General features: G+C 36.6%; 2 protein-coding genes across 3 annotated transcripts; one reads left to right on the forward strand and one right to left on the reverse strand.

Moving 5' to 3' along the window:
* The first annotated feature begins 2,565 nt into the window (after positions 1 to 2,565).
* On the forward strand, positions 2,566 to 15,842 carry foxn1 (forkhead box N1). Of its 2 annotated transcripts, none has more exons than XM_079611484.1 (9): positions 2,566 to 2,879; positions 7,432 to 7,572; positions 8,240 to 8,563; positions 8,873 to 8,980; positions 9,907 to 10,025; positions 10,909 to 11,005; positions 11,431 to 11,638; positions 12,855 to 13,319; positions 14,660 to 15,842. In XM_079611484.1, the coding sequence occupies exons 2-9, from the start codon at positions 7,450 to 7,452 to the stop codon at positions 14,926 to 14,928; spliced, it is 1,713 nt and encodes a 570-aa protein (XP_079467610.1). In that variant the 5' UTR covers positions 2,566 to 2,879; positions 7,432 to 7,449; the 3' UTR covers positions 14,929 to 15,842. The 2 variants fall into 2 exon arrangements, with proteins under 2 accessions (XP_079467610.1, XP_079467611.1); XM_079611485.1 differs by having other exon boundaries at positions 2,728 to 2,879; positions 7,438 to 7,572.
* Positions 15,843 to 16,656: 814 nt separating this feature from the next.
* On the reverse strand, positions 16,657 to 25,466 carry unc119a1 (unc-119 lipid binding chaperone a1). Its single transcript, XM_079611497.1, has 5 exons — positions 24,942 to 25,466; positions 19,530 to 19,643; positions 19,237 to 19,336; positions 17,758 to 17,930; positions 16,657 to 17,641 (listed from the first exon to the last, which is right to left on the reverse strand). Exons 1-5 carry the CDS (start codon positions 25,054 to 25,056, stop codon positions 17,529 to 17,531), a joined length of 615 nt encoding a protein of 204 aa, XP_079467623.1. The 5' UTR covers positions 25,057 to 25,466; the 3' UTR covers positions 16,657 to 17,528.
* Between the last annotated feature and the right edge of the window lie 731 nt (positions 25,467 to 26,197).

A 26,197-nucleotide genomic window follows, 5' to 3' on the forward strand; every position in this document is an offset into this window, starting at 1 on the left:
ACACCCCATTATGAATCAAATGTGTCTTCACATCTCTAAATATATATATCTAGCTATATAGCACCATGACAGGCTGTAATTATTAAGTATATTATGTATAATACGATGTAGCTTGATTTAATGTCATGCATATGCTTATAGCGAACATCTGCTCCAGGTTGTGTGGATTTACCTGACTCGTATGTTAATATGTTAATAGAAATCTTGTAATTATTGTCATATAAATCAATATAATAATAACAATAATTAATTAATAAATAATTTAGTAAATAATTAAATACAATTATAATATAATATGTTACATGTTATAAAAAAATAACGTTGGTTAATGCAACTAACAATGGCCAATATATCTGTTACAGTATTTATTAATCGGTTAACGTTAGTTAATACAACTTCCTCTTTAGTTCATGTTAGCACCATTTGTTTTTCGCTGAGGAGCCGAGCGGAGCCCGGAGTCAGCGGTGGTCCAGCAATAGTGGCGACGGGACCACATACGTATGAGGGTTACATACGTAACCGAGACGTTCCCTTTTATTCTGGTCATGTTCGACGTAGGCGGATGTACCGTACTGATTGGAATCCCAATAGGCTCTATGCACAGCTTCACTACTTCCTGAATTTAAGCAGGCTCCTTTGTTTCCTGTCTGCCAGGATTGGCCAAACTGATTAATCCAGGTGTGTCTGATTATTGTTGTTGGTCAGACACACCTGGATTAATCAGTTTGGCCAATCCTGGCAGACAGGAAACAAAGGAGCCTGCTTAAGTTCAGGAAGTAGTGAAGCTGTGCATAGGGCCTATTAAAACGCAACTTAGTGCTGCCACCTTCCAGTGCCTAGCGAAAAAGTTAAAATCCCCTAAATCTTTACGCATTTGGTCAGTGCTGTCTTCTGTGGCTGTGAATGCATTTGACCACATAAAAGTTTACTTTATGAAAGACGAATGTGTTTTCGACTACCGCTCGAAGCAGTCAAAAGTGGACAAGCTCAAAACATTTTAGATCCCGTTTACATCTGTATTTAGTGCTTCCACTTGTAATCAGATCGACCAAAACACATCTTAAAACCAGACGTAAACAGGACCTAAGATTATTAAATGCTTTATAAGTATTTTTCATTGTTAATAGTTAACAAATTAATGCTAACAAATGGAACCTTATTGAAAAGTGTTACAATAAAAGCAAAAAAACAAAAAAAAACAAAAAAAAAACTTTAAAGCAAATAAAACTAAAAACAAATAAACCAAATGAAACAAAAGCTAGATTGATAGATCTAGATTTTCTTGTGCTTTGCTGGTCATGTCCCCTTTTCCAGCTCCAGAGACCTTGATTGGTTTGGACCAAGTGGATGGGACAGAAGGCAAATCCTTTCATGTAAAGAGATGAATTGAGTTGAGTGGATGAGTGTAGTATAAGGATGAGATTGGCAAACTGGGTTGAGGTGGACTATAGGCACTTTTAACCTCATGACCTAACTCATCTGGACTGATCCAACAGCCTGGAAACCACATCCTCTCAGTAAAGTGATAACTGCGCAGGTTACACAACATCAAGTTCTCTTATAATATAGCCAAGTTTCTTCTGTGTCTATATGGGATGCGCAATAGCAAATTGAACCCACATGATCAATGATGTCACCAGAGATACCGTGAGGATCATTTTTGGCATGACATTTTTGCCTTGATGACATATCGAAAAGATAACTTAAAATACCAAGTCATAAGACGAAATACACAGTTGTAAGCCGTAAAATTTATGTAAACATCTCACCTTCGGGTGACTTCAGTTTGGATCATACATCGGTTCTTCCGATCATCAACATTTTTTCTTGCCCACTACCAAAATCGATTTTCAGCACACTACAAAAGGAAAGGGTATTCTTTTAGTGTGTTTTCTTTGCATGAGTTGAGATGCCAAACCAGAGAGCAGGAAAAGACTAGTAGATATGTCTCCGTCAAGTGTGCTTTGTTGTGCCATGTCCTGGTGCCAAACTATTCCCGATGATCAGTTACACCATCGCAGGGCTTAAGGCATGTTATTTCAAGGATTTCTTTGCAGAACACACAAAAACGAGACTAATCAAAGAGGGATTTACTTGAAACATAATATAGTAATGTATTGTTTTGAACAAGTACTGCTGAAACATGCCATTTTCTGCATATTTAGTGCAATGTTCTATCTATCTATCTATCTATCTATCTATCTATCTATCTATCTATCTATCTATCTATCTATCTATCTATCTATCTATCTATCTATCTATCTATCTATCTATCTAAGAAAACATTCTATATTTCATTACTTTCTTAAAATAAATCATTACAGTCTATAGATCAAATCACATAGCATAAATAAATAGACACGAATGAAGAAACACTGCACTTAATACAATTTTAAAGTAAAACTACATGAGATAAACACAACGACAGTTCCTACATTCTGTAATTGTGTCTCATTCCCTCTGCCTTATGAACAAACCCCAAGCAGCAGTGTAGCATAAGCGAATCCCTTTCACTATCACTATTTTTGCTTCTCTCCACCCTCCTTGCCATCTCCCATTCACATTAGAATATGATTTTAATACAGCAGCTCAGGAGGGCTGTGGTTCTGCCTCCCAGGTTCACTAGGAGGGTAGGGGAAAAATTCACCTGCATTGACATTCATAACCCCCCCCCCCCCCCCCCTTCCCTCCCTCGCTCTTTCTCTCTCACTCTCTACAGATATCTGTCTCAGTTGTTTTTCTTGTCAGCAGTCAGTCAGTCACTATAAAAGCAACTCAGAGAGAGATTTCTGAGGAGATCTACAGTCGGTTTGCAGGTATCTGTGTGGACTCTTGACTGTCTTCGATTTACAACCTGGGCCTGGAAGCACCACACAGCGGTAAGTGTTCTTTTTGTTTTTGCTTTACTTAATATGCACTCCAAAGTCATCTCTGCAAGCTATAATTTTGCTGCATCTACATACTAGGATCAACATTGTGATAAGGTTTCATTGACAGCAAAACAAAAAGCTAGAAGAGATAGATCTGAGCTAAGAAGTCCAAAATTAAAGGCGTACACATGTGTAAACATCTGTGGGATCTTACTTTTCATTTACACAGATACTATTGTACAACTGTATCCCTTTTGGCACCAATAAATAAGGCATCAAGAAATGTCCCTCAGGCTCCTTGTTAGGCTTGTCTCCACCTGGATGAAATCTCGGCTGAAACTCATAAGAGAAGAGAGGGATACAGGAGAGAGAGAGAGAGAGAAAGAGGGCAGGGCAAGGCAGGTGCAGCAGGGTCGTTTCCCTCTGGGTGCTGAAGTTCGGCAAAGTGCCCATTCTCTCCAGGATATGATTATGGATGGGTCTGATATAACATTTAAAATATGTTCTCATTATGATCACAGCTGCCAGTGACCCAAGTGTGTGTAGCCGTGCAAACTCGTGTGCACTTGTGTGTATTGGAAAACCTGTTGAAGCAGGTCTGTCCCCTGTGGGTGTGTGGCTCCCATAGGTTGGCTGGGGGCCAAATGGACTGAGCCTTTCACAAATTCTCAGTTAAAATCTCATAGCTGAGCTTAGATTTATTTTACAAGGCGCAAGCTAGATGAATGCGATTCATTATTTAATGAGTAACGTTACAAATGTATGATCACAGATATGGTTTCCAGCTGTGATCTAGCAACCTTTTCATACATTCCTTGAGTATTAATTTAAAAAAAAATTTTTTTTTATTATCATCAAAATAATGCTGATGGTTTTATATCTTTTGAAGTTATTTGGACAGTCATTCATTCTTTGATCAGATATGAAAGCTATATGTGCAAATAGATAATGACAAATTTTACTAATATAATTAATGATAATCTTGTATTTATTGTCATATTTAATGTTCATATTTATAATATTTAATATAATTATTATACAAAAAACTATATTTATATTCAATGTTTTATTTATATTTATTAGGGTATGCTGTTAACAACTTAACAAGTATTTCTGTCAGGTGCAGGGTTTAGTTGTATGTTTTCTAATTTCAGCCCATCAATCACATTTTATCAATGTTTACAATATACAAACCGATTTCTAGAAACCTTCATTATAAGATATTCAAAGCTCCAACAGCATTCCTGGCTCCAATGTTTTTCATCTCTAAGATTTCCATTTATGCTGGACAGTAATCTTAAATCTCTAGTGTGGATTATAAATGACAATCCTGTCATTATTTACTCACATGTCATTCAAAACCTTTATGATTTTCTTTGAACATAAAAGTAGATGTTAGTCAGACTCAGAATGTTCACACTGCTTATTTCCACATAATGAAAGCAAAGCACATGGTGACCAGGGGCTGTCAAACTTCAAAATACACATTCTTGCCCTTTAAAATCTCTCTTTTTGTGTGTGTGTGTGTGTGTGGCTTTTTCTTTATATTATGTGGCTTCCAAAGACTTTGAATGAGTGCACTAGAACTACTTTGGATTTGGAATACTTTTATGAACCTTTAAAATAATAATAATAATAATTCTGACAGCTCCTGGTCAACATTTACTTTCATTGATTGTAACACGGCAGCATCAATGTGCCTTTAGAGAGGACTTTGCCATTTGACCACATTTAAGGAAGTAAAGTACTGTTGTTTTATTTAAACGCTCAGATGTGTTTCCATTGAAGTGGAGTGAAAGTGCTATTGTAGACATACGGGAAGAAATCCAACCAATTACTTGATGGATGACGGTGTAAAGGAAGATGCACAGTCCATTTGAAATGCCACTCAAGTGTGGTGAGAGTGCACGGGTGGGGCTGTATAGACATGCAAGAGACCAGATCAAAGTGAGATAAATGTGATCATATTGAGAGAGGAAGGAGTCTTGAAATGAGGTACTTTTACATTTATACCTGTTTCAGCATTTTTATTCTTACTCACTCCACACACACACACACACACACACACACACACACACACACACACACACACACACACACACACACACACACACACACACACACACACACACACACACGCTGCTTTCAATGTTTTGTGGGCACTTCTTATAGACGTAAAGATTTTTATTGGACTAATTGTATATTATATCCCCTTACACTAACCCGACCCCTAAACCTACCCATCACAGAAAACTTTCTGCATTTACATTTTCAAAAAAATCACTTATAAGCTATTTTCCTAATGGGGATCAAAAAAATTCCCCACAAGGATTTTGGATATTGCATCTTTGTGGGGCATTATTGCATAATGTATGGTTTACCGGAACCACACGTACTCACACAAATTACTTAGTACACACACACACACACACACACACACACACACACACACACACACACACACACACACACACACACACACACACACACACACACACACACACACACACACACACACACACACACACACACACACACACACACACAAAGAAAGAAAACGCGCTGCTTGTTTTGTTCTTTATATCCTGGGACCAGACCAAATGGCCACACACTGTCAAAATGTTTACATTTTACTATTTGTGGGGACATTTGGTCCTCTCAATATTAAACAAGAACACGTATGCACATACACTTTATCTTCTTTTTTATCTTGTATTAGAGGATTATATGGCTTACTGACCTCAGTCAGCATTCTGACCTTTGCACGATGCTAATGGAACATGTTCATCATGTGAATTTTCTAGAGCTTCTAAATATATCATATAAAAAAATAGTGCAGTAAGACTTGAATAGGGCACAACATGATCTGCTATAATCAAATATAACCTTTAAGAACACACTTAAAAAAACTTGCTTTAAGCAGTATTTGGTTGAGCCAAAAGTAGTAGTAAATCTCTTTATGCAGAACGACCTGGGTCCATGCAGGAATAAATGAATTTGCCCTTTTTGAAATAAATCAAGTAAAGTTGTAGCTCTATCCCAGTGGATGTATTAAGGAGCAGGATCTCATTTATTTCCATTTTAGTAAGTGATTTCACTGACTTGATTAAACTGACCCTCAAAGCAGTGACATTTTAACTTCAATCTAATGCAGTAACTACTTCCTATTGGCTAAACACTCCTAAATAAGACTCGCATGACAAACATTTGAAACCCATCAGTTTTATTTTTCATAAATCACATTTTTGCTGTTTAAGATTTGTATGTATCCATTTTACACACTATAATCAGAATATACATTTATGCATTCAGAAATTGTATTTCTTTTTAGTCTTTGTTCAGATAATATAATTGCTTTAAATTAATAATTTTTTAATCTTACCTGTATCTTATCTTAAGGATTTCGCTAAGAAAATTAGTCCACTACAATGTACAAAACAATCAGTTAAGCGTCAAGACGAGCACAGCAACACAACAATATCAATTACCCATATGAGGCTGGACTGCAAATGACCAATCAGAATCAAGTATTCCAAAGAGCTGAGTACAATTTTTGAAATACAAAATGTAGTTATATGATTGTTTACAGTAAAACAGACTTAAAAAAAAAACATATTTTAAAATTATACGTAGCATAAATCAGTTATCATGCCTCATTTGCTTACCTAATACTTGTTTAAACACATAAGCACCCAATAACCTTTTTGTGTATACTCAGCTGTTTTCTCTCAAGAGTGGAAATGGCTTGTATCTCGACCATAACAGGTCAAAGGATCAGTTTTAAAAAAGTCACGGTGATGAACCATAAAGGCCAGCTCAACTTCCTCTCCAGTACTGAATTACACTCTTATGTTTCAGATGGAGCAAAACTCCCCCATCTCCATTACATGTCACTAACACACTTCTGCTTCTTCTTCATGGTTTGTTGGTGATTTTAATGAGTTTTTGGCTCAAACAGCACTGTCTGCTGACAGTAAATGAGAGTAGCCTGAATTTCCAGGAATACCAGATACTTATGTGGCCTTATGTTTTACCTGTTTATGATCAGATAGCAGCCAGGGCAATGATATACAGCATATTGGGCCTTTTTCACTTCAACAGGGAACATGGACCATCAATGTTATGGAAAAGGCTTACTAGACAGTTGGAAAGGGATTTTCACAACAGGCAGTTACATAGTTACGACCCGTAAGACTGTAGGTTTGCCCAAAGGCCAAATAAAGAGATAGATTGTTTGGAGACATGGAAAATACCTTTATGACATTATGTCTGAGGGAAAAAAAAGACGAGGTTGATTTTTATTGTGAAACATGCTTGAAAACAGGTCTATGTGTGCCCCCAATTTAGCAAGGTTCAAGATGACAAGCATTTGGCACATAATTCTTATCTTTAAAACCACAGCCCCTGACACTCTGTAAATGTTTGAGGATACATTGTGCCGTGGTTTACATGCTTTTATTCTTATAGCTTAAGGGATCACATTTGCATTACATCTATTTGATTTATCTTTCTATCTACAAATAAGGCTAAAAACCTGATGAAGTGTTGTGTTGTTTTAAAGAGGCAGGTTGAAGGGACGATGTCCTCTGAGTCCCAGGGCCTGTCTTTAAGCAGCAGCAGCAGCTCACCAATTCCTTCTCCTTGTGAACTACAATCCTTTGACCCTCTTGGGTCGCCCTGCTTTCAGATGCCAGAGTCACAGGTATTAATCATTGAATTTATTCATTTTAAAACATTTGTTTTTAATCAATTAAGAAACACAGAACGATACATAGACAGACAGACAGACAGACAGACAGACAGACAGACAGACAGACAGACAGACAGACGTATAGATAGATAGACAGATAGACAGATAGATAGATAGATAGATTGATGATGGATGGATGATTGATCTCTACACTGTTCTGTAGTTGCCGCTTCTTAGAAACCGCTGCCTGCCATCTGCTCTCATTACGACAGTGTCATAATTATTACTTTTTTGATGAGGACATGAACCTCTGCACAAGGCACTATTCATGGACACAAGACCCTGGGGCAGAAAGAGAAGAATTTCATCCTGCCTTTTTACCAAATCCTTTTGATTAAATATTAATTAATTATGGCCCCTAGGGAAGGCTGTATGTCACATTAAATGCATTTATGGGCTCTTTAGCAGATCAAAGATCTTTACGTGCTACTGCATTTCCACTTGGAAAACTGCTTTATGTTAAAGAGTGCATTAATTAGAAATGAAACTGCAGCGTTGCTTTACATGGAGTAGCCTAGGTGTTGCATGTATTAGGCAATTTTAGGTTCTAGGAATTTCATATTGGTGAGCTAATATGCATGTTTTATAGTGTTTTGCATTATTTTGTTGTTCAATCTAGTGTCACCAGAGCAATGTTGGAGAGGGGTTTGCACCGTACTCCCAAAGAGAAAGCGTTCCCTACAGGCAGAAGAGTGCTATTGCCGAGCGCTTTCGTAGACACAGTATTGACGGAAGCCCTGTTGAACAAGAGTCTGGCCTGACGGAAAACTTTCACTACCATCCTTACAGACGTCAATGCAGTGAAGGGGCCATCGGTGAGGTTCAGACCTTCAGTTGTCTCAGAAGACCTGGACTGGCTGGGAAACTCACCACGGCCGATGGATTGGAGGAACAATCCTCTTGGAGTCCATTAAGCATTAATGTGGAGACGACTAGCATCATGGTGAGACTGAGTGATTGTTTAAACAGAAATTGAAAGATTTCTTGTTCAGATAAAAAAAAGAATCCCATTTTTAAAGGAATTTGCACAGTATTTAGTTCTCGTGGATTTAGTTTAAAAGGGCCTTCAAGGTTATATAACCTTAAAGGCTCTTTTAAATTATTGCCAGCATATTTAGGCCAGGGGCAAAACATGGAAACAAGAAGACCTGCCAGGCAGATGTGCAAGCAGATGTCCTTATTACACTTTCTAAAGAAGCATTAACATATGATATGTTAGAACTAAGTAAATCATGGTCTGCTCTTGGGGCAGGGAACTCAACAACCCTACAGTGAGCCTCAGATGAGCTCTGAAGATCCTCCCGACTACACATCAGTTAACCATCAGACGTACAGTGCCATCAGTCCTCTACAACATCAGGTACTCCTGAAAGAATGTGTGATATACTGATTATATACACTACCGTTCAAAAGTTTGTTCATGTTATATATATATTTTTTTTTAAGTCTCATATGTTCACCAAGTTTGCATTTCTCATTTTAGGATTCTTTAAAATATAAATCGATTGCGGCATTATATATTATAGTCTTTTGATCAATTCAATGCATACTTAGTGAATAAAAAAATTCAATCTTACTGACCCCAAACTTTGAACGGTAGTGTATATGTAAGTTGATATGACTACTGTAGGTAAACTTTGGCATGTGTAATGGTGCGTTCACACCGGACGCGAATAGCGCGTCAGGCGCGAGTCATTTCAATGTTAAGTCAATGCAAAGACGCGTTAGACGCGTTTTACGCGCGTAACGTTGAAATCACTCGCGCCTGACGCGCTATTCGCGTCCGGTGTGTGGGTGCAGTAAGAAGGTAGAAATTATCAAAATGATAACAGGTTTTGGACGCATGTTCAGTCAAAACATTAGCAGAAAGTTCTACTACATCCTCAGACTGACAAATAACAAAGATTCGCTCTTGTTGAACATGTGTGTAGTATGTAATGGAAGCTTAAAAATTAAACAAGCAAAAAAATCAGTGCTGTCAAATTGATTAATCGCGATTAATCGCAAATAAACAAATGTTTGTGTGTATATATACAGTGTATATATATGTATGTGTGTGTGTGTATATACACACACAAACATATATATTTATATATATTATATTTACAAACTTTTCTTACATGCAATTAATCGCGATTAATTGATTTGACAGCACTAAAAATAATATACTAGATTTTTTTAATTACCAATAATTACACAAATAGGCATTTATCCCTCTACAGTACATTCCCTTCAACACTTTTAAAAATTTAAAATAATTATTTTGTGTGTATTTACTGTCTCTAGTTTTACTCTTCAAGAGGAATAGACACGGTTTCTCACTACTATAGCCAAAGCCTCTCATCACAAACATCTCAAGACAATTCTGCCCAGACACTCTACCCTAAACCCGTCTACTCTTACAGGTATGTATTTGCACCTACCTGTGTTATCTAAGACATATATTCAAAAATAGATCATTTTCTGAAACGTCATCTGGAACCTGTTAGTTCTAAATAGTCTCAGGACCCAATTATACAACAAGTACCCTGTTTAAATGTTTGTCACTTGCTTGAGCTACCATAATAGGCGGATATAAATATAAAAAAAGTGATGAATGGAATGACACATTTATATATATTGTTAAACGTGAATACGTCTATGAAAAATAGTGTTACTGTATTGTGTATTGGCGTCAAGTGACTGAGTGAGTCACTGAGCAAACACTGATTCGTTCATAAATGTTTATGTAAATTTTAGGGTTCATGATGTCACTAACCTGGGAGGAATGTCGTGTAGTCCCTACCAGCTGTTTGTTGTAGTCCTTAAAAAGCTATTTCTTTATATATCCCTTCGCTTTGAACTTTGAGCGTCATAACTTTGCAGATGTTGTTTATGCTCAAACAGCAACATTACACACTTACTAAAGTTAGAAAAGTGAAATCATAATCAACCATCCCTTTAAATGACGAACAACAAATATTTTTTAACAATATTTGTTAATCAAAATGTCTTATAAAACTGAATTAATCAATACAGAAATTAAAAAGTATAACTAAACTGCTGACAACTGCTAAACCACAATCAGTCGTCTGTTATGAAAAGAGTAAATTATTTACTATACCACATACTAATAATGTGAATGCAGTGCACTTTCACTTTGGCAACTGTCAGCCTAGCGCATATGTAAAAGCATAAAAAAACATGGTCACAACTGACAATACTTCCAAACAAATCAAAATAAACCAGTGCATCACAATAGTCTTGTTTGATTGGTGATTTTTCATTGTAAAATATATTTCTTTGCAGTATTCTCATATTCCTGGCTCTGAGGAATAGCAAAACGGGCAGTCTACCAGTAAGTGAGATCTACAGCTTCATGACGGATCATTTCCCCTACTTCAAGGTAAACTGCACTACCACTTCTCAGAACAATTTATACATCTAATATACATTGATCTACAGTGAACAGTTATAGAAGAGGCCTGTTCATGAGGAATGTAACAAATACAGAATGTAAACAGATTTGTTCGTTCCTCACACTTCCTGGAAAATGCCTGTTATGGCATGATCTCTATGCCTGATCATTTAATTCACCCTCCTCTTTGGCGCTGTGCTTGTAAAGGGATTTACAATGTGACATTATTTTGGCTCATCATTAGGTAAACATGAAGGGTTGTAAGAAAGATATTTCTTTCTTTATTTAGAGAACTGACTGGTACAATCTCTGTTTTAGATTCATTGTCTTTTGGTGCACACCCTAGATAGAATACCCTTAACAACAGTTTAGCGACCACTTCTCAACCGTAGGTTTTATTTGTGATTCCTCAGACAGCACCTGATGGCTGGAAGAATTCGGTCCGACACAACCTCTCTTTAAACAAGTGCTTTGAGAAAGTAGAGAACAAGAATGGGAACTCCTCTCGAAAGGGTTGCCTGTGGGCCCTGAACCCAGCGAAGGTAGAGAAGATGCAGGAGGAACTTCACAAGTGGAGACGTAAAGATCCGCTGACTGTACGGAGGAGCATGGCCCGACCAGGTGCGCAGAGGGTTCAACCCTCTCTTTGTTTACCTAATCCTAACCCCACCCCCTTATCCTAACTATACCCCCATACCTAATCCTAAACCTACCTATACTGGCAATTATTCTGCAGGTAATAATCAAAATTTGGCACAACTCCGGTCCTAGCTATACGCAAACTACGCAAGGGCCCCCAAACCACCACAGATTAGCTTATTACTTAGTAGATTATGTAAACATATTTTTTTTTATAACATGCAAATATAAATGTGCATTCAAATTAGGGGAGTCGTGTGGAAATGTATTTTTCTGAAAACGTAATGATTAATATTTATTTAATAACTGTTTTGGACTCGGACATCATGCAGTGCGGCAGAAGTGTTAGGACCGGCACTGAAGGTCCCATTTGTTGGTCTGGAAGTTAACTTAAAAGTGTAAAAAATGTCCCAGATTACCCAAATTCACATATGCGATATGATTATTGTGAATGTATTTTATGTTTATGCACACCTGCAATGTTCAAAACTCAAAAATGATAAAACAAATGATTGAACATTGTATTTATAAACATTTGTTTTAGAATTTGAGAATAATGAAAGGCATTTTATTTGAGCCATTACAGTATATATTTATATATAAAATTGCATGTATTTATTGATTTAATTGTTAAATAAAATTCTATCCTGTTCGGGGTACGTTTTGTTTTGTTTTTGAAAGCCTCTTGTGCTCACCAAAGCTGCATTTATTTGATCAAAAATAGATTAAAAACAGTAATATTGTGAAATATTATTTCAATTTAAAATAACGGTTTTGTATGTGAATATATTTTAAAATGTAATTTATTCCTGTGATGGCAAAATTAATTTTCAGCATCATTACTCCAGTCTTCAGTCACATGATCCTTCACAAATTATCCCAATATGGTTATTTTGTGCTCAGGAAACATTTATGTTTTATTATTATCAAACAGTTGTCCTGCTTGATATTTTTGTGAAATCTGCGATAATTTTGTCAGAATTCTTTAAAATAAAGTGCATTAAATGTAGTCACTTCACAATCAATTTAATGCATCCTTGCTGAATAAAAGTATTATTTTTTTTTTAAAATCTTACTGACCCCAAATCATATTTCATCTATAGATATTACACTATATTACTTTCTTTTATAATGTAAAATATATATTAAAATGTGTGTACGTATATATTTATAGTTCCCATTATGCTCATTGTTTTAGAGGAGCTGGAACGTCTACTTGGGGAGAGACCTGAAAAATTGAAGACTCTTGGAGCTCACTTCAGTCTACCAAGCAGCCACACACATTCTCAGTCCTTAAGAGTTGCCATGCATCCTGCCTACGGACACCTACCTGTCCATGAGACTAGTGTCCTGCATCAGAAGTCTCTCTACAGCCCTTTACCCTCTCAAACTGTCGTCCCGCCTCCCCCCTACTTACCTCCAGACACTTTAGCTTTCCCATACTACTCTCCAGTCACCCATCAGCCCAGTGCTGGGCACCCCTCCAGTCCCAGGACAGGCAGCTTGGATTCCCCCTTACCAGCGCACACCCCACCAAACTACAGCACCGCCCTGCAGGCTGGTCACAGCACTACAGCGAGCATGCAGGAGCTTCTGCTGGATGGAGAAATCAGTAATGATGTTGATGCATTAAATCCCAGCCTCACAGATCTACAATTACATGGTAAGATTGAGTTTGAAAAAATCAGTCATGTTTGTGGCGGTTGAGCATTTTTAGCTGCGAGAGGTCCCGGGTTCAACAGTGGAAGTATTTGGTTCCAGAAGTATTTATTCCATTCATTTTTCCCATAGAGATTTAAAAAAAGTATTTGTTCAAGAGTTATAAGCTATGAACCAAGGCAACCAGCTACGAGGTGAATCACTCTACAAACTTTGATTTGAAGCAAAAAAGTTTTTGAAAACCAGACAGAAAGACAAAGGTGAACTTAACGGCTTTAGTGATAGAAAGAACTACAGTCCAATGAAGCATTGCAAACAGCAAAATCAAATTAAAACCGATGGAGAAATATAAAGCTACTAATTTACAAATACTAATTATACATAAAAACCACAGAAACCGATCTTCAATCTTTACTGTTCTATTTCATCAGAAACGATCTGAAAATCTGAAAACAGGGCTTTAAGTGTAAAATACCGAACTTGTCCTTTAATGTTGTCCACTAGACTGAGACACAGGATAAGAAATCTTTTAAGCCCAATTCTTTTCTATCCGTTTTCCATCCATTTGAATGGAAATGTATACATTTAGTTCATTTGTGTAACTATAGTGAAGGTGACAGTAAATCTGTGAAATGCTTATAAATAATTAAATCTAACTTTTTAGACCCCGATGAAACACGTTTCAAATTCAGTCTCTTCATTTTAAATGGACATCATTGTGTCTTTTTTTACTATAATATAAACTTTCTATAAAGACAATTTATTGTTGTGGTATGAATACTAAAACAAACATTTGTGCGTTAAACTGCAAGCAAAAGGCCAGGAGGCAACACATAGAAAAAAAAATTATGAAAAGGTAAACATGCTTCAGATAAATAGGTTTTGAGCTTGCAAATTGAGCTTGAAAAAGCTAAAGGCACAAGGGAAAAAACTAAAATGACGGTTTTGAAGACTTCCACAATTAAAAACGATGTGTATATTTCATGTACATTATATTACATTAGGGACATCTCCACAATTATTAACAACAACAAAAAAGTATCCAAATATGCTTGACAAGATTGAGTTTTCCATACAGTTTTTCCACTAAGACTCCAGGCAGGTGAGTTTTTTTGTGGGTTGGATCTAAACCAAAGATTATAGAGTGGCACTCCAGGACCCACGTTGCCTATCTCTGATGTAGTGCATCATCCCGGTATTTAAAGTGCACTTTTTCTTTCTGGAATTTTCAATGTGAACACACTCGCACTATTTATACTTAAAAACATCATAGAATAGTGCATACGTGCGCAAATTGGGATGCACTCCTGTCTTGGTGTTCATGTTCTCTGTCTTTGTTTAAAGGGAATCTTTGGGAGGAGTTAAGGAATGACAGCCTCGCTCTGGATTCACTGGTAGTTATGGACACAACCCCTTTCCTACCCCAGCTCAGTTCCAGTCTAGTACGGGATAGCGCGGGGGTCTGTGAGGGCCTAGTGGAGACTGAAGGTGGGATGCAAGGCAGTGTTTCTGGGCTGTATCTCAGCGGGCTCTGCACAACCGCTTTCACCAGCACAGACAACATGTCAGGTCTCCTTTCTTCTTCAGGAAACACTCCCATTCCTCTTCTATGAGAAAGTAACCTCTGTGTCCCATCAAGCCATCTCTACTTTTTCCAAAGTAGAAAAGTATATATTTTTCAATGTCTGAACTGTGTGACTTCTATGCTGAATGGTGAATTTTTTGAGTCATTTACTGGATGAGGATTAAGGATACATTTTGAAAAAAATATTTTGTACACACAATTTCTACCTGATAAAATATATAGTCATAACTAGTGAATATGAATATAAAAATGAATATTTATAAAATGTATAAAACCGCCCATGCAATTTTTTTAATTAATTCACATGACCACAGAGTTCTGTATGCATTTAATGCTCAAAATCACTTTAATGTGGCCTAACAATGTCTAATTTTTGTTTTGTTGAAGTTTGCTGTATATTAATATTGTTTGCTTTTGTACAAGTGTTTTTTTCTTCTTCAAATCTATAAAAGTGTTTCAATTGATTGTTGTTTGCATCTGCCCAGGCAACCACTGGGGGGTGTAGTTGCCTCTTTTTTATACTGTCTTTCCACAGTAATTCACATTAAAGGCACTATAGTAAGTTAAAACAGATCTCCTGAATTGCAGGATTTTTCTCTGAAAGTTATTTTTTGTTTGACAAAATTCTTCAAAAGATTCATAATTTTTGATTAAGCAAAAATTTGAGCCTTCTACTCAAGTCCATCAGGTGGTCTGATCTATTACATACCAGAACTGAACCTCACAACATATAAGGCAGTTGAGTTATAATACATTATATACCACAGATCTCTGCATTTTGCTGTAATTATATTAGAAAAATATAGTAAATGTTTATTACAGTAAATAATTATTGTAGCCCTTGGTTGTATATACTTTTTTATTCAACATTTTTACTATTTTTTATTCAACAAGCATAAATTAAATTGACCAAAAGGGACAGTAAAGACAGTTACAAAAATCCTATTTAAAAACAAAAAACAAAATGTTTTTTGGATTCATCAAAGAATCTTGAAAAAAAGTATCAAAGAACCATCATTAACGCATTACAAGTAACGTGAGTTATGTAATCAGATTACTTTTTTAAAGTAACTAGTAAAGTAATGCTTTACTTTTAAATTTACAATAAAGTAAAGAGTTACTTTTTCAAATAAGTAATTGCTTTGTTTTCCCTATTATTGACTGTCATTTCTGTCCCCATGTTGAGAGAAATCGGGAGTAAGAGGAAGAGGCGTTGTGTACGCTGTGATAACACAATGATTATTGTATCTATATTAAATGTGCGCCTGCATTTACTCATCTCACTTACACAAAAACAGATTCAGTGTTCCTAAAAAATAAATACAAACAATGCAAACTCAGAATATTACGCAAACCAGCAATAATGAATTATGTTAAATTACACAAATACACTATTTGATATTTTTTGCAATAAATCAAGCATATGCAAAAGTAACGTAACATTGCTTTCCATAAAAGTAACTAAATTACTGTTTAAGGAGTAACGTAATATTGTAATGCATTACTTTTTAATGTAACATTCCACAACACTGCTCATTAATAATAAGAAATCTTTCCTGAGCATCGATCAGCACATTAGAATGATTTCCGAAGAACCATGTGACACTGAAGACTGTAATGCTGAAAATTCAGCTTTGCCATCACAGGAATAAATTACTATTTAAAATTATATTAAAATAGAAAAGTTATTTTAAACTTTTTTTTTTTTTTTACAATTACTGTTTTACTGTATTTTTGATAAAATAAAGGCAGCCTTGAGATTTCCAAAATTTTAATCAGTAGTGTACGATTTAAGCATTGCTTTATCTATTACACTATGCAGGAGTCATGAATAAAAGCAATAAATTGAATCAAACATGATTTCAAGCACTGGAATTTTTATTTTTCTCTTTTTTAGTTAAATTCCATGAAACAATTACACATAATGGTATAACTATACTATATTATATAACTATTTCTGACAAAAGATGCTATTAAAAATATGTTTGACAATGTATATCAATATAAATAAGAGCATATTAATATAAATAACACAGATTTACATCATCATTGACCAAATTATAAGTATTCAAAAAGGAAAATGAGAAAAGTTAAGGAAAATCAGGGCCTTTCAGAGAATCTAAAAAGGCAGTGGGTGCAATGTCAGGGCAAAAATACACATTTCCTTGCACAGCTCCTGACAATATTCCTTCGTTTAAAGGTTCAAACACACTGCACCTCACTCTACATGAGCCTCTTTTTATGCATCAGAAGCCTTGAGTGATGTTACTCACTGTATGAACATTTAGTCACAAATCATTTGGCTTTGGGCTTTGAAAAATACATAAAAAACAGAGCATGCAATTAATGCACATGTGCACAGGCACACTCATGTACTCAATGAGAGACACAATTATCACACACTTTAAAAGATTCGAAGGAGAAAACAAGTAGTAGAGGCCCGTTCTTAGAATAACATTCTCTCTCTGTCTCACACACGCACAAATATGCACACACACAAATCCTGAGATTTTTTTTTTAACCAATGCACCATCACATACAAGATTAGATGCCTAGATGCCACTTTCAGTAGATGTTCCTACGCCAGTCCACTGGATGCAGATTTCTGCAAATGGTGAAAAGAACTTCCTACGGTCCACCGTTATAGGAATAATCTGCCTTGTTGTGCATTACTAGCTTGTTGTCCACAAAGTAAAAGCTGTCGGATTGTGTCTCATATGGGTGAAGGATCATTTCACGCACTGTAGAGGGATGCAAGAAACACAATGTCACTTGTATTATGTCCTGCCACAAGATCACAAACCAACCTATAGTTATTAAGTCACACTCGGAATTCATAAAAAAGTTCATGACTTACTTATGTCTTCAGAGAGAGGTGGGAATTCATAGATGTGTTCGCAGGTATTCTTACTGCTCGGGATGCAGAAGCCAAACTCAAAGTCGAAGCTCTTCAGCAGCTGCCCACGGAAATAGTGCCGCTCAATCATACGAAAGTTGTTGATTGGAACATCGCCTACAGTGAACTCAACCCTGTGGAGGCAGGAAAGGACACATTTAAGGCTATGTAGTATCTAGCAATGAAATTCCTGCCATGTTCTGGATGGAGATAAAACGCATAGTGCACAAGATTCCAAAGATTCAATGGGGTTCTATGTACAGTAGAACCTTAGGGTTCGTGGCTCAATTTTAAAGAACACTTTATGCCAAAAAGGTTCTATATAAGATGAAATATCTTATCTCATGTTTAAAAGGTTATTTCCCTTTTTTTCAGTATGCTTTCAAGCTGTTTTATTCATAAAATTTTATCATAAAATTTTATCAAAATAAAAAGTTATTTCAATCAAAATGAATCAAAATCTATCAGGGAACGAGGGTTACGTTACGACAGTAACCGAGACGTTCCCTTTCTGTCAGTCACGTTCTACGTTATGTCGACTGACATTAAGGGTCCCTATGGAAAGTGCCACAACGACTGAACTGCGTTACGAGTGTTGGCGAAGCAGATGCCGGCAAGCTGTAGCGTACCAGCTACCAAATGTCCTTGCCCGATCTTAACCTTCCCAACGCCCCATGTAACGGCTGTTTCTCTATGTTCTTAATGGAAAAGAGTGCTTCGGCTCATTTTTCCTTTTTTTTTTTTACAGCCACGACCAGTGGTTAATGCTGGGGATGCGTGTCCAGGTTGAGAGGGATGCTGCGGAGGCCACATCCTACCCAAAGGGAGGTATATGTGGAAATACCCATGTGGTCTTCCCACACTTCACCTTTTTGTACTACCCAACACGCGGGAAGAAACTGGCTCCACCCAGAGATTATAGAATCTCGTGAAGGTATTAGGTGTCGCCCTGCAGATGTCTGCTATTGAGTGAGACCGTAAACTATCCCGCAAGAGAGATCTTCTATTTTCAATGCTCTTTTATCGGTGAGTGATCGCTGTCTGTAACCAATCTGATGAGCGGATGCATGCCGCCATCTTATATAACCGTATATACGGGGGAATGGCTAAGCATGCAAATTCCACTTGCCAATTTCATCGCCCATTTTTCTAAAACTCAGAGGTACAAAGGGAACTATCCTACTTTCTCCCCTGTGACATGACGGGTCAATTTGTTCAAGTATTCATCTGTCTAACATGGACTTTTTTTCACTTGGAAGGAAGTTTTAAGTTGTTGAAACGGCATGTTTTCATAGTACAATTAACCAATTTATCTCAAACTTTTATTCATTGTGAAATGACTCCTTTAAAGATTAAGTCAAACAGACTCAAGTGTGATTTCAGGCTAATTTTAGCTTGCAATTTAAGATCAAGTGTAATCCTGTCACTGATTGCACTTACGTGGCGCCAACCTGGCGTAGTCGGAGGAAGGCGGGGGTGAACTGGTAACGCACAAAGCGTCCGGCGTTCTGGTCAAAGTCTGTTCTGTCCTCCCCACTCTCTGTGAATCAGAAAGGGGTCGGCATTATCAAATGAGCCTTTGAAGGGCTCTTGTGCAGCGAGCTGCATCTAAATGGAAATCAGGGCTTTAAGGCGAAAAAAAAAAAAAAATCAAGACAAGCCTTGCATTTAGATGTGCAGCCTGTGTAGGTGGAGTGAGCAAGTGAATTTAAGAGGTCTGGTCCTTGTCTTACCTGTTGTAGGGGGTTTGGTGATCTCAAAAAGAACTGTGCCAGTCTCCATGTCTCGGATTTTGAACCTGGTGAAGTCAATCTTGTGTATGTTCTGCTCTGGACCGCAGAGGTAATCTATGAAAACAAGACCCAACCGCAGCGGTTCAAGATGTGCCTCAGTTATGACTCTCATTACATCAACATTTGTAAGATAATGAAATGTGAATGGAACATTAACATGGATGTGATTCTCTCCAGACTTGTCACAACTTTTTAAAATATAAAGCTAACCACATTTTAACACTGGGTATGTGTGCGTGACATAGGTCACATGCATCAAGTGAGCTATCAAAGATATGCCTCAGGGCTGAGCAACGCTGAGAGCCATAACCTTGTGTGATAGACTGCAGGGACAAAAAGAGCTATTTCTGTTCTCTCTGATGTTGTATGGAAATGACATTGATGATGACCATACACCTACTCGATTCATTACCTGCCTGCAGAGACTGATACTGTTTAGAAATACTGCCAGAACAATGGGAAGTATACCATCAGACAAACATTATTAAACACATTGTGCTTTTTTCATTTTCAACATTTTCTATTGGTTTTTAACTTAAGATTGCCATAACAGTGTGTTTGCTCATTTTGTGTAAAAGGAGTGACAGCTGTTTGGATATTTTGTTACGTTTTATAATATTATTTTCCATGTAATATTATAATAATTTGCTTTAGTATGCGTGTATGTATATACATATATATAGGATATATATATATATGTGTGTGTGTGTGTATGTCCTTGGGCCCCAGTTTGAAAATCTAATGCAATGGTATTTGTAAGTGTAAATGTGTAATTTATAGCGATTTATAGTCTAGTGGTGAGGTTGCGAATTGCACCCAGCAGAAGTTACGGTGGCCGGCAGGAAAAGATGTCATCTTCTGAGACAGCAGAGAGTAGCCAGTTAAGCAATGAGGTTTCTTTACAAAGATAAATTAAGAAATTAGGTTTACTTGATTATTCAGTAAAACGATATGGTTTTGAGAATATTATCGTTACTTGTTCATCATTGTGTCTGTGTTTTATTCGCTGACTTTAGCTAGCTTATTTGCACGAAGAACAACATAGTTACGAAACGCGTTTGTCCATTTAGGGCTACTGTTGAAACATGTCAATGTAAGGTGACCCGTGGTGTATGTAGATACTGGCTCATCTAAGGTAATTCAAACATAACGGTAAATTAAGTAAGGTCTACACCACTGAAAACATAGTTATGTATATGATATTTCTGATCTCTCCTAAATATTACACAATGCACCTTTAACTGTCCAAATATTTTTTGGTGTTCACTCACTATAAATGGAGATTTATTTGTGTCTTGGAGTGTTGGAAAAAGTTTGGGCCAGCCACTCTTATCATGCCCTTTAGCATTCGTCTCCTTTTCCATGCCAAACTCCCATGGCATATGAGGTGCGAGGAGCAGCTGTGTCAGCCCTCTTCTACCTGGGACGGATTATAGCCTACCTAAGAAGCTTACATTGTTCCCCATCACATGGAGCAGATTGGTAGATACTAAGGGGATTTAGGACAACTCTAAATTTTGAGAGGTCCATCTCTGCTAGGATGACATTGAAATGAGTGTATTTCTTCCTTCCTGTGAGACAGTATCCGATAAAATTCACATTTAAACATTGATCAGCAAACATAAACAGAATCTCAACCGAACCTGTTTGACGTGCGAGAATGAACTTCATTGGTTCTTGAGGAAGCTCAAATGTGCTGCGTAACATGAGAATGAACCTCATTGGTTCTCGCACATCGAGCGAACATGCTTGTGCTTCCGTTTTCCACGGCTGATGTGTGAGTTGATAAATGTTTATATGTGCATAAAAAATTCAATCTGTCCATCATATAAAGCGATCATGTCTCTTCAGAAAATTGGGACTAAATCTCGATCTCTTTATGAACTTTTTTAAGCGTCAAAGTGGTAGTTGCGTAGCGGTGAATGGAGAAACAGAAATCTTTCAGATTTAATCATAAATATATTTTTTCCCCAAAGATTTACGTTTTCAAACATGTCCCGCGGATATTGACACCTTCTCGGAGCACGAGAGCCAATTCAGAGAAGAACACTGAAACTTGAATAGACACGAAACGGATACCTTGCATATTTTCCGGTGTTTTTAATGCACTTGCCAATACCACAAAACATACTTGATATATCAACACTTTTATAGCTCTCGGTGAACTTGTTCATGGAAATGTTTTTTGTTTTGCTCGGTTTACTTAACCTCATGAATTGCCACACAGTGGGACCAATCTACGTGAGGTAACACTACTGTGTGTGAGTTTGAGTGCAAAAATACATATAGTCAGGAAAATTGAGAGGTGAAGGGAGAATACAATTGAACAGAGACCGTGCATAGTGTATTTTTAGAAGTGTAAATCTCAGTAATTTAAACTTCATTTAGGCATCATATAATATAATATAATATTATAATATAATATAATATGCTGTTATCTAGTTTTCATAACCCCGATGTCTTGGTGGAGGCATCATAAATGCAATCAATTATTTTTTAGCTTTTTATATTAAGTTATAAAGCACCTGGTGTGCATCTGCTTTACATCGTGAACTGTAAAAAAAAAGTGCAAATAAGGAGTCATTTCTCTCTGATCCTTAAAGATGGCCTTTTCTTGTGAAACCTAATGTAGCCAGGTTAATCATTCATATTACGCGATAGCCTATTTGTGTGATTATCTGACAAAATGTCAAATGTGCAATTCTTTAAAAAATCTTATCAGAGCTGTGTGGCAGGCAAGTGTCAATGTAGCTTTCCAAACCACCATGGTGCCGCACTTCACTGCTTCTAATGCGGTCACCTAGCAACATATCTTTTGATACCAATCCAGAATAACTACCACCTGTTATTGTAAGGTAAACAAAAGGAACTGCTCTGTATAACAAACACAAATTATGAACGAAACAGCATCCATTTACAAGACCACACAGGTTAATTTAGATTTATGAGGCATAATGTGCGTATCTAAACACCATAATTCATTCTTTATGAAGTAATGCTTCCAAACACTCTAAGTAAAGCGCCAAATTGAGCAGTTAATCAAAAGATTATAGGAGGATGTCATGTAACCATTTGCTAAAAAGCCAATCCACTTCCCTAATGAAATTGAAACACTTATTAACATAACTATATTTATACTATTTATCACTTCATCCATTAACATACTCTGTGTTCTTGTTTATAACAGTGACATTAGATAAAGAGGACAAAAATGCAATTTGTAAATAATAATGAATCCAAAGCAAGCATGCTGTCCACCTTCCCCAGAATAGCAGCCTGTATCCTTAAACAAGAGCAGCTTCTATTTTTAGAGCACTAATCCAAGTGATTAGCCAGACACCAGATTTTCTCCCATTTAGAAGAAGAGTGGCATCTGAATGCGATATCTTAGCACTTCTCTCAGGCATTTCTTCTGTGCATTTGTAAATATATTTATTCAAAGAGATGTTTTAACTCACAGCTCAGAGGATAAGAATACATTGTTGATTTTTTCAACCGTAAACCACTCGCATTTCAGAGCTAATGGCTCACAACAAGAAATGGTGGCTGTTATGTCAAGTGAAACATTCTTTATGGACTGTGAGAAGTGTAACAGGAATGCAAATGTCTATCAGTCAGTTTTGGCAGTGCCAGCTCCGTAAAACTGTTGTATCAGTAGAAAGTGAGCATTTGCATTCATCCACAGATCTGATCTCTGATCAGGTATATTTGTTTTAGTGCCAGATATAATGTCTTGCATGCAGGATCAACAAGCAAGACAAGACATTATCAAAAAAAGGTCAAAACACCAGCTCACAAGAGTCATCCAGTCATACTAAAGTTTAGCATCGGAGTTCCTTTGCATGAGGTGATGAATGCTTATTGGTCAAAGGTCATAAACCCAACAATGCTCTATTTTAAACTGTAATCAAACTGTTATTAAATAAGTAAAAGCAGTTAAACCAAATCAGCAATTTAATTCCTTTTTAAAGGTATTCAGATGATTATTAGTCATATCAAATGTTAACACAATGCAGTATGATTGATCCTCAACAAATATCTTCAATCATCATCGGATTGATCTGATTATGTAATGCATGCATGGTTGTTCCTCGTTTCATTGAAATTTGTATCATTAACCACATGTCAGTGTTATTTGATTAATGAAATACTATTATAGATTTGTATTAATAATTCAAATTAGGCTAGTTTCTTTTTTTATTTTCTGTTTTGCTTTTATTTTTGGTCAAACTTTTAGTTTACATATATATATATATATATATATATATATATATATATATATATATATATATATATATATATATAATTTCCATTTTAGCTTTGGTAATTTTACATGGAGTTAAACTAAATACATTTTTTTAATGGTTTTAGTTAACTATAATAACCCTGCCACTTGTTTAACAATGTGATATGTACACGAAACATGCTCTTTTTTTTGTATGCTGCTTCAGAAAGAATATATCCGGCAACATTATTGGAAGAAATTATCTTGTGCATTTATCTGTGTGTGGCACAAAGTTACACACATAACATAAGCCTGTTTTAAGTAAACCTCATCTTGCTGTATGATTAAGGAGGTTCAGCAAGTTAGTAATAATAACTTGCTTAATCTTACATGGAAATGTAAACATTCATTATCAGTGATTGAATAATGTATTAAAATCATCCTCTAATCCTAAAATATTTTATTCAGATTCTAGAAGATCATTCCTATATATTTAATTACTTTTCACAGATTTTTAGAGGTGACAAATGCAAACCTATAAAAACTGGCCTTAAGTTAACTATAGCCATAGTAGCCTACATGCTAAACAAACAACTATGATTACATATTTCGTTTTACGTTAAAATAAAACTTAACGTTAGCCTACTCAGTTTCAGTATTTAATATATATATATTTTAAATGATATAGCCTATATTTCTCGATGCTCAGCCCGTTCATCAGTAAACTTACTACGTCGTCATTGTAAACAAGCAGTACATTGGAAATCCATAGTGTTTATTTACCAAGGCCGATTGAACTAAGTATAGGCTATATTATAGATAGATAGCCTATCACTGGGTTCGTTCGACCAAAAAAGAGGACCGTACAAAGACGTAGCCTACGCGCTAAATGAAAACGTTACATCGACGTCACATTTTAAACGATGACGCTCTATTCTAAATGAAGTTTCGTACTAGAATGTCACGGCGCGAGACTGAAAAAAAAAAAGAACCGCATGACTGAACGTGCCGTTTCGCACTGGTAAAATATGTGCAACAGTGTGACTGTGAGCTAGCAGAGCAGCTCGTCAGTCGATTGTTTTCGGAAGCTTCCTGTTTGAGAGTGGCATTGATATTACTGAACTTACTGTCTGTGATCTTCTGCAGCCCGAGTACATCATCCGGCGTTATTTCTGTGTTTTTTAACAAATCCTCTTCAGTCGTATTCAGGACACCCGCGTCGCAGCCTTGCTTCACTTTCATGTCTAAATGCGATAAGATGCTGCTGCTGCTGCTGTTGTTGTTCGTGCACGAGTTGCGGTCTTCGCACCAACCTTTCTGGCAAGGGCCGTTGGTTTGCCTCACCTCTGCTGTATTATGCGTCCTGGTTATTTAACGCAGGCTCTTTACTGATACAAGAATAGCGCATTCACCTCCCCCAGCCAGTCTGTCTTCTAAGGATGTTATGTTACCGTATTTTAGCTACTCCTTTCCTAAGGCGAGGGACTCTCGCTCTGTAATCTGCATGTTTGTCTGCAGCTGAAGGTATTAGAGCAACCACTTCATGTAATCGAGCAAACCCCGAGAGAGCTGAGCAGTATTAACTAAGTGCGGAAGGAAGTGGGCAGACGGTTCACTCAAGCCGCTTCTTTTTTAAAGTAAATGTCTGTTTCACGCACTGTATGGACAACTTGCATTTATTGCTCTTTTCTTGGAGGAAAACCGTAAAATGATTAAGCTTTTTAGCAATAAATATAAAATAATAATGTACATAAATATATTATAGGCCGTGTGTGTGTGTGATGTACATATAGGCCTATATATATGTATATGTATACACATTATATATATATATATATATAGGCTATATATGTATGTGTGTATATATAGCCTATGTGTATGCATAATAAATTAGGAAAAATTATACACATATTTGAAAGTGATTGAATATCTGAACCATGGCAAAAACCAAAAAAATTAGCTAAAAGTACCCCATGTGTAAAATGAAATACTCTGCTGTATCTTTACTGCTGTGGGCCTAATTTTCTGCCAGAGGTCCTGGACATCTTGTTCAGATACATGGCATCATGGATTGGATCAAATACCAACAGATAAAAAATCGAAACCTAACAGCCGGGGCTAGAAATCTTATAACGGGCCATGTTTGGATCTTCCAACAGGACAGTGATCCAAAAACAAATATCAAAATCAAAACAAAAATGGGTCACTGAGCACAAAACCAAGATCTGCAATGGCCATCCCAGTCCCTGGCCTGAACCCTATAGAAAATGAGTGGGCTGAACTGAAGAGAAGAAGCACCAACATGGATCTGGGAATCTGCAGGATCTGGAGAGATTCTGTATGGAGGAATGGTCTCTGATCTCTTGTCAGGTGTTCTCCAAAC

Source organism: Phoxinus phoxinus (genome assembly GCF_949152265.1).
Source record: "Phoxinus phoxinus genome assembly, chromosome: 4".
NCBI classification, from domain to species: Eukaryota; Metazoa; Chordata; class Actinopteri; order Cypriniformes; family Leuciscidae; genus Phoxinus; species Phoxinus phoxinus.

Excerpts from the sequence above, each read along its gene's own strand:
- unc119a1 (XM_079611497.1), bottom strand. The coding sequence starts at position 25,056 with ATGAAAGTGAAGCAAGGCTGCGACGCGGGTGTCCTGAATACGACTGAA. Across the intron at positions 17,931-19,236 it reads CTACGCCAGGTTGGCGCCAC|GGTTGAGTTCACTGTAGGCG; the intron begins GTAAGTGCAATC and ends CTGCCTCCACAG. Across the intron at positions 17,642-17,757 it reads ACCTCTCTCTGAAGACATAA|TGCGTGAAATGATCCTTCAC; the intron begins GTAAGTCATGAA and ends ATCCCTCTACAG.
- foxn1 (XM_079611484.1), top strand. The coding sequence starts at position 7,450 with ATGTCCTCTGAGTCCCAGGGCCTGTCTTTAAGCAGCAGCAGCAGCTCA. Across the intron at positions 7,573-8,239 it reads TTCAGATGCCAGAGTCACAG|TGTCACCAGAGCAATGTTGG; the intron begins GTATTAATCATT and ends TGTTCAATCTAG. Across the intron at positions 11,639-12,854 it reads GAGGAGCATGGCCCGACCAG|AGGAGCTGGAACGTCTACTT; the intron begins GTGCGCAGAGGG and ends TCATTGTTTTAG.